The sequence below is a fragment of the Chanodichthys erythropterus genome, chromosome 12, assembly GCF_024489055.1.
Source record: "Chanodichthys erythropterus isolate Z2021 chromosome 12, ASM2448905v1, whole genome shotgun sequence".
Lineage (NCBI taxonomy): Eukaryota > Metazoa > Chordata > Actinopteri > Cypriniformes > Xenocyprididae > Chanodichthys > Chanodichthys erythropterus.
The window spans coordinates 47789338-47801079 of NC_090232.1; the positions used below are offsets into that span (position 1 = coordinate 47789338).

The 11742-nt window shown below is 35.5% G+C and overlaps 1 protein-coding gene across 2 annotated transcripts in view; it reads left to right on the plus strand.

The window, feature by feature from the left end:
* LOC137031494 (complement C3-like) overlaps positions 1-11742 on the plus strand; it is a 162281-nt gene that overhangs the window by 8722 nt on the left and 141817 nt on the right. For both annotated transcript variants that reach the window (XM_067402480.1, XM_067402481.1), the window contains exons 4-7: positions 652-725; positions 1761-1849; positions 1957-2039; positions 2319-2406. In XM_067402480.1, coding sequence (XP_067258581.1) covers positions 652-725; positions 1761-1849; positions 1957-2039; positions 2319-2406 — 334 coding nt within the window. The remainder of the gene's footprint in view (positions 1-651; positions 726-1760; positions 1850-1956; positions 2040-2318; positions 2407-11742) is intronic.

Here is an 11742-nt window from a genome sequence, read left to right on the forward strand (position 1 = left end):
CTTTCATGGTGACTTGAAATGAAACATTCATAAAACATTAATTAACACCTTTTTTCTCTCTTTCCTTCAATGATTCTGCTTATTAACTTCAGGTGTCTCCACTAATTGTCAATAATCACTCAATCATCAATCAATTATCTCATTAACTTTAACACCTGGCAAGATGGAGTCATATGGAATGTTTAAAAATGCGTTTAAAATGAAATGTTGTAAAATGTGAAAATGAAAGGATTGAATAAATTCTGATTTTAATTCAGTGTGTGTGTAAAATATTTATATATATCTCATTACAGTCAACGATTGTACGCTGTCAAAGGCAATTTTGTTCCCTTTTTGAAGGGTCAATTTTTGTACTGTTAAATAAAGGTACAAAATTGTCACCAAAGGTACAAAACTGGTCTCTTAAGGTACAAATCACAAGGGTACAAATTTGTACCTTTGTACCATTGTACCCCTAAAGGTACAATTTTGTACTTTTTTTTTCTGAGAGTGTAGAGTGAATTAATGCAGATTGTGAACTTTAAACATGTTACATCAGCATGACATCATTCTGTTTGTTAAACTGACTGCTGCATGTATCAGGGTTTGAATCTGTATAAAATCACACAATCAGAACTCATATTTCAGTTTTTGCTTTGAACTCTTTTGTAGTTAATTACAGGATTTTCTCTCTGACGCCCAACATGAAACCACACAGTCAGACTGGAGTCACGGTGGAAATCATGGTATACCTTTTTATATATGAACACTGTTATTACACACACTGTAAAACATAAATTATTTAAAAAAAAAAAAAAAAAAAAAAGGTCAATGACTGTCAGCTACAACTGCCAAACAAAGGCAGTTGTAATATCCGAATTTAAATAAAGTGCAAAATACTCTTACAGAAAAAATAAAAAACAAACATGCAGCAATAAATCAACATGCAGCAAAACACCAACATTTTCTGGCCCATTCTGGACTGAAGCACAGGCTCTACTCTTCAGCGCAATGGTGACTCACAAAACAGACGACACAGAAACAATTTAAATCCCAACAGAACGTGATACACTAACAGATCTCTCAAGTTCTCAGCATCTTCACTTATACTTATACTTATACTTATACTTATACTTATACTAAAGTTCTTATTAAGAATTAACACAGGTGTAGATATTGAAGTCTAATTGAATAAAATAATAAGTTTGAAGTCACCATTCTGGCGGTGATTGCTTTATTTGAGCTCTTGACCCTTGAATCTTTAACATTAATGTTTTGCTGGTTGCTTTAATTAGGTGTTTCTGATGCATATTTGTTATAGCAATAAATAAATAAATAAATAAATAAATAAACAAGACAAAGATGAGCTCTGAATGTCAGAAAAAAGCTTTGTTGATTGTCATCGTTGTTGAGGCTTATATATTGATTACTGATGTCTCTGTGTTAAAAAAATAAATAAATTACTGATTACTTTTTTTTAAATTTTACATTTGTATGTAATGTAAGAGAACAGAAAAATACTGCATAAAAATATGTGAATTACAGTAATTTTTCATTAATTTCAAAATACTTAAAATTACAGCTGAGTTGTTCATATAAATACATAGTTTATAATTTTACAGAGTATTGACAGTAAAAAATCTGATATTTTCTGAAAAATTTTGATTTTTTTTTTTTTTTTTTACAGTACACACACATATGACATTCCAGCTGTAATGAGCATCATTGCACTGTTGATCTCAGCAAACACAGTATTAATGCTGATTTCTGTCTTTCTTAAGAATCCACAAGGCATCACAGTTTCATCAGACAAGATATATCCAGTGAAAGGGATGCAGTCTGGTGGATACACCATTCCTGAGGTTGCCAGGTGTGTGAAACACTGACAGGACTAAAGCTGTTCAACCTGAGTGAACTGACAAAACTTTTCATTGCCTATATTCAAACATGTTCATGGTTGTGTTCTGTATTTTTCAGTACTGGGATCTGGAAGGTGGTTACCCGGTACACAAACACTCCTCAGAAGATGTTTACTGCTGACTTTGAGGTCAAAGAATATGGTAAGATGCATGTGAGCAAACTGTACGTTGTGTATGAATAACAACTGAAATGTTTTATTTCAAAACAAGACAACTGGGTGTGCTACAGGGGAATAATTCATGTGTAGCCATTGGTTCTCTTTGGATATGAGAGAATAAGACAACAAAATATTCCAAACATTTTAAAAATTTCAATGATTTATTACATTCCTTTTGCGCTTAACCACGCGAGTGCCTTGGAGTTTTTGTTGTTTCAAATATATTTATTTATTTTTGTCTTTTGTCTGGTTTGGTTTATAGTGCTCCCAACATTTGAAGTGAAATTAAAATCCAGTAAGTCATTCTTCTATGTGGATGATCAGAGTCTGACAGTCGACATTGACGCCAAGTAAGACAACATATGTTCTGCTTCACTTTATTGAAAATAAATATATAATGTGTGAACACACTGATTTAAAACAGATTTGTATGTTATTCTGTCAGGACCACTTCCGTCAAAACTAGTGGCTGGTTCTGAAATAAATTTTCCTCTCATGGTGCTGGCAGACCAGACGCGCCTTTTTTCGTGGCGCAACGCACTGCAACAGCTAAAAGCTGTCTACTCGACAAACAGCTCATATTTTGCAAACCGTACCCTCGGTTTTTTAAATCCGTTCCCACAAATTCATAATCCATGCACACCTTTTCACAATCCGTTCCCACAGGTTTGTATAAACCAGGGCTGGGAAAACTCAAAAACTGTCCCTGCAGAGTTTTGCTCCAACCCTAATCAAACACACCTGAACCAGCTAATCAAGGTCTTCAGGATTACACACAGGTGAGTTTTATCAGGGTGGCAGCTAAACTCTGCAGGACAGTGGCCCTCCAGGATTGAGTTTGCCCAGCCTTGGTATAAACTGTATTCACGGATTTGTGGCCCGCCTCCAATCTTTGCCGGCAGATTCAACCAGGCTACCTATTTAGGTGCGTGATGCAGAGGCTTTTGTAAATAAATTAACTTTATTTTACAAAATGGAGAATTTCCTGGACTTCCATTCAGAATTCATTTGAGAATTATTTTTATCTTTTAAAGTCCATTTTGGGCAAAAAGCTTAGTATAATAAAATCACCAAAACAAGTCTACATGAAAAGAATGGATAGTCCACAAACATTTCTAAAACTGTAAAAAGTTTAATAAATAAATAAATAAATAAAGCATTCATTTATTATTTTATGATAAACATACTGTCTTAAGTGCACTCATTTATAGTCATAAATTAAAAATAATTGATAAATAAATACATTTAAAAAATAAATACAATAAATAATAATAATAATAATAATTTTTGTTGTTATTATTATTAGCCTATTGTTGCATTTAGGCTACATGCATTTAGAAGAAGAAAAGAGGAAAAAATAAATTAAAAGTCAGTCATAACACACAATGCCAGGTTTATTAGGCAAAAATAATAAAGTGCTAAGATTATCACAAATAAACATATTATAATTTGATGAATAGTCAGAGGTGTAAAGTCCTGCCATATTTTTATTCCACCCACTGAAGCGGTGTTAATAATGAGATAATTAAGTGATTTATTTTGTGATGACTGACCATTATTGAAGACACCTGATGATAACAAGCAGAATCACCAAAGGAGAAAATCACAATTTTAAGCCACCATCATGAAGATGAGTGTTTGCTTTAGTTGGGCTCTTGACCCTTGACTTTTTAATGTTAGTTTTTGTTTGGGCTGTTGTAACAGAGTTGTAACAGCCAGACAAGCAAATAGAAAAGTTGATCAAGTGGTGTTGGTTATGTTTTCATTAGGGTTGGGCATCTAAGGTATAATGCTGATCCGATACGCATCTCGATACAAAGTATCTGATCCGATATATCGATACATGTGTGGCATTTTCCGATACGATACAATTCAATAATTCAGCACTAGCTAATTAGATCAAGTTTATGTGGTGATGTGAAAGAGGATGCAGTGCCATTGAATTAGTTTGATTATTTATTAACCAAGTAAAACCAATACTTTTTTACAAACTGGCTTTTCTCTCAGAGCCTGAGTGTCGGTTTACAGTAGAGGGCCATTTTAGAACACATGGCACATATTATTTAAATATTTCCAAGATAAACAGAACGTATAAGTGCAATATATACTAAAAAAAAAATCTTTGCACTCTTCCAACAGAAAGTAGGCTTACCATTGCACAACAAGAATTGTGATTTCACTTTTCAACTATGAAAATAAGTTTTATAAAGATATATTTTGCCATTGAATATTCAAAACTTAAAGGTGCTAAAGAGGTTCTTTTTGTCGACTGAGTTTTTGAAACTTTAGAGGGAACGCCTCCCAAAACTCGTGCACGAGTATCGGAACACGAGTGTTTATCACCGGCATTCGCTGTGTTATTAAGCCGGGCACACATTTAATGACTAGCTAAAACAAGAGGTGGAGATTCCAGGGGTCAGAAAGTAAAAGTCCTGCCATATTTTCATTCCACCCACTGAAGCATTAATGAGATAATTAAGTGATAAATTGAGAGATGATTGAGCATTATTGAAGACACCTGATGATAACAAGCAGAATCACCAAAGGAGAAAATCACAATTTTTAAGTTACCATCATCGAGGTCAGGGTTTGTTTTAGTTGAGCTCTTGATCCTTGACTTTTTAATATTAGATTTTGTTTGGGCAGTTTTAACTGCATTAAAACCAAACAGACAAGCAAAGTTAAAAGATGATCAGGTGTTGGTTATGTTTTTACATAAACATTATTTGATCTGAATCACTGAACTCATTTAAAGCCCAATCTCTGAGTTAGTTTTACATTATTGATTACAGCAGAACTGTGATGCTACAGCAGAAGATACACTTTTACAATACATTTTTTTAAGAGTTCTGATTTAAAAAAAAAAAAAAAAAAAGCAGAGCTCATTTAAACACACAGACATCAAGAATCATCCTGTGAATCTCAACAGTGGTGAGGATAATAAAGCATGTTGCAGTGCATTCTGGGAGCCACCAATCAAAATTCATCCATGGCTCCAATCATGCATTGCTGCATGAATAAATTATGAGCTTAATTGTCTTAGTAATTTCATTTATTCTCACTATTAAAATTTTGCTGTTTTTCTGTGACTTTTTAGTAGCTTGTTTTCTAATGTTCAGAGTTGATCTGTTGATCAGAATATGTTGCTTGTCGCCGTTGTTGAGATTCACAGGCTGATACTTGATGTCTGTGTGTGCCTAAAATAATTTTTTTTTTTTTTTTTTTGTGATAAGGGCAACTTTTTTTAAAAAAAATTCTGTATCGTATAAGTTGATCTTCTGCTGTAGCATCACAGTTCTGCTGTAATCAATAATGTAAAACTAACTCAGAGATTGGGCTCTAAATGAGTGCAGTGATTCAGATCAAATTATGTTTATGTAAAAACATAACCAACACCTGATCATCTTTTAATTTTGCTTGTCTGTTTGGTTTTAATGCAGTTAAAACTGCCAAAAAAAATCTAATATTAAAAAGTCAAGGATCAAGAGCTCAACTAAAACAAACCCTGACCTCGATGATGGTAACTTAAAAATTGTGATTTTCTCCTTTAGTGATTCTGCTTGTTATCATCAGGTGTCTTCAATAATGCTCAATCATCTCTCAATTTATCACTTAATTATCTCATTAATGCTTCAGTGGGTGGAATAAAAATATGGCAGGACTTTTACTTTCTGACCCCTGGAATCTCCACCTCTGGCTAAAACATTCTGACTATGCTCAACATACAGCGATTGTTTCCTGCTCCTGAAGCAGATTTATATACTTTCACATGGAATTTGAACACCGACTGTAATCACAGACTGAACACAACTGGCTCTGACTGGAGGCGTTTGAGTGCGATCAGTCTAGTATCAATTTACATTCATAATCGGCCTTACACTTAAAGCCGCGCACACACTTAGTGGATTCATTATGTTGGACTCACCGTAGGTAACTCTTAATCTGCAGTTGTTACTCCTGTCTCCTGACAAAAACATTGCATGCGTCCAAGGGTGGAACTTTGGTTTGAAAAGTGGGGGGGGACACACACCCTCTAGGGGGGTCTGGGTGAATGCTCCCCCGGAAGAAAATTTTGTACATGTTAAAGATAAATTCATTAATCTGGTGCACTTTAAGAGTTCAAAATAAAGAGCTCCAACCCATGTTCAGTGTGCAAATTGAACAAAGAAAAAATCTGTGCATTGACTTGTACCTGGATCCACTGATATTCTCTGATTTAGATATCTGAACCTGATCATCCCATTACAATTATTCACATTCTCTGTGTTAAGCATGATAATATTGTAACATATCACACTGAAGTAGGTTGCTTATAAAAGAACTTTTATTTAAAATGTTTATTGTGGGTTCCACATTAATTTTACATTAATAGTTATTATGATTTAATTTTATTATAAGGATTTTGGGTCTGGTTTTAATACAATTCTCAAAAAAAAAACAAAAAAAAAAAAAAAACCAGTATGCCAAGCTGCAAAAAACTATTAAACTACTACACTATTTTGAAAAATCACATTACAAAATAAAACAACAAATATGAGATGAATAAAACAGCAAATATTTTTAACATTTATTATTGAATTTAATATTTTCCATTTTCACAAGCTGTTTTGCCTACAGAAATGAACTCTTTAAGCTTTTAACTATTTTTAACTATCATTTTGCATTTTAGACTCATTTTAAGCACTAAGTGAGTTGCAAGAGTATTGTTATTAATTTTTATTTTTTTTATTCGTATTTGAGTGTACCTTCACCACGTGATATAGTTAAGACATTTAAAATTGTCCAAAACAATCCCGCATCATGTTGAGGCCCTGTTATAAAACACATAACAGTATTACTTTAATTTAACATTATCAGTTAGTATGTTACTACCTGAAAGCTGAAAATAATGATGTTTGATAAATGATGATAATGGCGCCAGGTTTTCACAACAAAACCCGCTATACTCAAAACTATGTGGTCCCACAGTAAAAATCGCGTTCCGTGGGGTAAAATCTGCGTTTTTGGCGGGGCTCCCCAGGTAAAAGTCGCATTCCAGAGGCTAAATATCATGTTATTTGGGTCGCTTCAACCCGCGGACATGAAAAACGACCCACGGGAACTGTATGTACCCCAATTCCGCTGGGAAATCAGCGGACTTAGCAACACTGAATGGGTTCTTCTGGTTCTTCTCTCACGTTCTTCATGAAGTAGTGGCGCGCGCGCGACCAGTGTGACTGGACGGCTCTCTCTGTTGGTGAACATGATCACTACACAATTGCTCCGATAACCAGCAGGCTGCTGTATGCTGGTCGGACATTTTTGCAATGTATTTGCAGGTTATTTTGAACGAGCTATAAAACGGGGACATTTCCGGAGCACAAAAAAACGGGACTGTCCCCGGAAAACGGGGACGTCTGGGTCACCCTAAAAGTGGACTCGTTTTCATGCTACACACAATGTTCTTAGGCTACATTAAATATTTAGCTAACAGTCTAAATAAGAAGTTACCTAGCAACAGTGTATGTTAACGTGAGCTCAGTCAAGGCTAACATCAACAGGTGTCGGAAGAAAATATGATTATCCTTACCTGAGCTAATTTACTGAATCAACCAACTTCTTTCATTTCATCTATGACGACATTAACCCCTTAACTGTCACAGTCCCACTGGTCGGGTGCCTCCCAACCAGCACACCCTTGTTTAGCACATGGTTTAGCCCAGATGAAATGAACACTACTCAGTGTGCACACTACAGGCTGTTAAATGTAACACTGAATCAGTGTTGGAGTTAATGAGATAATTAGGTGAGAACGAGCAGAATCACTGAAGGACAGAGAAACAACAAGAACTACGACTTCAGCCACAGCCTTTGTTGAAATCAACTGAAGATAAAAGACATTAAATCTCTGAAGATCTGATCAAACAACTCCACAAACAGCATTACCAGCTTCACTTATTACTAACCAGACTGACTTTATTTCTGACACACATCTACAAAAGTTATTATTGAGAATTACCAGAGATTTAGATGTTGATGATTTGTTGAAAATAATAGTTTGGTTTGATGTCACCGTGATCGAGGTCAGTGTTGCTTTAGTTAGGCAGTTTGACTGTTAACTTTTTGTTATGAAAACATGATCAGCTGCTTTATGATAAGAACATAACTGTCATGTAGTGGCTTTTTTAACTCATCTAATGGCTGAGCATTATATGAATAAAATGTTAAGTTTGTGTTGACTTTTCTAGAAATACAATGATAAAACGGCTTTAGTCAGAAAAGCTGAATGAATTTTAAAACACATTGTACACTAAACACTTTAAAACTCCAGCAGATCTTCCTCACACACAGACATCTACAATCAGCGTATGAATCTCAACAATGGTGACATGCTTCATGCCACAATGCATTCTGGGTGCATCATGCAAAACTCATCCATGGACCCCAGAATGCATTGCGGCATGAAGCATGTCACCATTGTTGAGATTCATGCGCTGATTCTTGATGTATGTTTGTGAGTAAATATTGCCGTAGATCAAAGTGTTTAGTGTACAATCTATTTTAAAACTCATTCAGATTTTCTGATTAAAACTGTGCTGGATCTTTACATGAATCACATTAAAACACAGTTAGTAAGATATTGCTCATATTAAACTTAGTTATAAGATCGGTGAATTAAGCCACTGCGCAGTGATTATATTCTTATCATGAAGCAGTCACAGCATCAGATTGAGTTTTCTCTTGTTTTTCTTGCCATAACTAATTAAGTTACAGCAGCCAGAGAAAACCTGACATTATTAAAAACAAGTCAAACTACTCAACTAAAGTAAACTCTGATCACCATGATGGTAAGATAAAAAAAAAAAAAAATCAATAAAACATCATCAACAAAAAAACTCTCTCTTAATTCTCGATAAGAGCTTCTGTATATGGAGTTGTTTAATCCTCTGCTGAGATCTGGAGAGATTTAATGTCTTCTTTTATCTAAGGCTGCGGCTGAAGTCAGTTGTAGTTCTAGTGTTTCGATTTTTTCTGTTCTTGTTGTTTCTTTCTTTCATTCATTCTTCTTGTTAACAGCAATTATCTTCATTAATTTTCAATCATCACTCAATCAATTACTTAATTATCTCATTAACTCCAACACTGATTCAGTGTTACATTTAACAGCCTGTAGTGTGCACTCTGAACAATGTTCATTTAATCTGGGCTAAACCATGTGGGCCCTACATGGGTGTGCTGGCTGGGAGGCGTCCCGCCAACGGGATCGTGACAGTTAAGAGGTTAAAGTCATATGTTGCTGTTTCTGGCGTTTCATCGCTGACTGTGTCGCAACTGCAATACCTCCTCATATTTCAATGAGCTGCTTTTAGAGTGTGTACGTGATCGTGACGTTCCTGGACACGGACGCGCGCATATACACAGACAAGCTGTGTTTAATCCTCCGTGGGGCGATGACGGCGTGCGGTTAAAAATCATAATAAACTAGTTTGAAAGTGGGGGGGGACACAAACAGGATTTTGAAAAGTGGGGGGGACATGCCCCTGTCCCCAGTGGAAATTACGCCCTTGCATGCGGCGCCTGTGGAGTGTGGAAAGTTACTGGAGCGCAAAGCCGCACTCGTCTCTCACATGGATTGTCATGGCAGTGATTGACAAGCCAGAGGGCCAATCGTTTATGCGATGATCGCGTAAACGATTGGCTTGATGTTTTTAAGGCCCTACCTCATGCACAGATGATGTATATTAATATTATTCCTTTCAGTGCACCTAATAAATAGTCTTTCATCAGTTAGTAAAGACAATTTCAAGTAATATTGCAAAAATGTATAAAACAAAACATCCTCTTTAGCACCTTTAACGTCATGAACTAGCAGTGTTATGCTGCTTTTACTTTGAAACATCAATGTCACAGTAAACAACAGGCTAATAAAATAAAATTCAATAAAAATTATATAAAATTCCTTAAAGCAAACAGGAGGACACCTTGTGGCCTTTTAGAATAGTGCACATTGGTCAGTCACCTTCAGTTAAAGGTTTTTCTTCAGAAATATCAACTGATCAACATGATCAGGGTGAAGCAAGCTACGATGTGCTGAAAACTCTTTCAGCTGGTACGCTCGTCGCTGGGACCCAGCCAACACAGCATGGTGGGGCCCAGATGGGTGTCACCTGGGCAGCCTAACTTGGGCCCAGACATTTTTGTCCACGGTTTCCATGGAGGCCCCACATGGTTTAACCCAGATGAACTGAACACTGCTCAGTGTGCACACTACAGGCTGTTAAATGAAACACAGAAACATGCTGGAGTTAATGAGATAATTAGGTGATAACGAGCAGAATCACTGAAGGACAGAGAAACAACAAGAACTACAACTTCAGCCACAGCCTTCGATGAAATCAACTGAAGATAAAAGACATTAAATCATTCAAGATCTGATCAATCTCCACAAACAGCATTACCAGCTTCACTTATTACTAACCAGACTGACTTTATTTCTGACATACATCTACAGAAGCTCTTATTGAGAATTATCAGAGGTTTAGATGTTGATGATTTGTTGAAAATGTTTGGTTTGATGTCACCGTGATCGAGGGCAGCGCTTACTTCAGTTAGGCAGTTTGACTCTTAACTGTAACTCTTTTTTTTTTTTTTTATTGTTTGTTATGTCAAGAAAAACAAGAGATAATGGGGTCAGCTTCTAAATAATAAAAATATAGTTATCATTTAGTGGCTTAATTCACTGATCTAATGATTGAGCTTTTTATGAGCAAAATTTGATTAACTTTGTGCTGGATCTCCTCTAGAATTACACCAACAAAAATGTTTTAATCTGAAAATTTGAAAAACACATTGTTCACTAAACACTTCAAATCTGCAAGATTCACTTACACAGACATCAAGAATCAGCGTATGATTCTCAACAATGGTGACATGCTTCATGCTGCAATGCATTCTGGGAGCCATGGATGAGTTTTGTATGAGGCACCCAGAATGCATTGCAGCATGAAGCATGTCACCATTGTTGAGATTCATACGCTGATTCTTGATGTCTGTATGTGAATAAATCTTGTAGGTGTTTTAAAGGATTTAATGTACATTGTATTTTTCAGATTTATTATTCTGATCTGTTTTTTGTAACTTTTCTTTCAGTTGTTCTGGAAAAGATCCAGCACCAAACTAATAACATGTTTTTCATATAAAGCTCAGTAATTAGATCAGTGAACAAAGCCATAACATGATAACAATTATATTCATATCATTGAACAGTTTTTCTTGCCATAACAAACAGCAAGAACAGCCAAATAAATGTTATTACTAAAACACTACTCAAACTGCCCGACTGAAGTAAGCGCTGACCTCGATCATGGTGACATCAAACCAAACGTATTTTCAACAAATCAACATCTAAACCTCTGGTAATTCTCAATAAGAGCTTTTGTAGCTGAATGTCAGAAATAAAGTCAGTCTGGTTAGTAATAAGTGAAGCTGGTAATGCTGTTTGTGGAGATGTTTAATCAGATCTTCAGTGATTTAATGTCTTTTATCTTCAGTTTATTTCATCGAAGGCTGTGGCTGAAGTTGTAGTTCTTGTTGTTTCTGCTCATTATCACCTAATTATCTCAGTAACTCCAGCATGTTTCTGTGTTTCATTTAACAGCATGTAGTGTGCACACTGAGCAGTGTTCAGTTCATCTGGGCTAACCCAT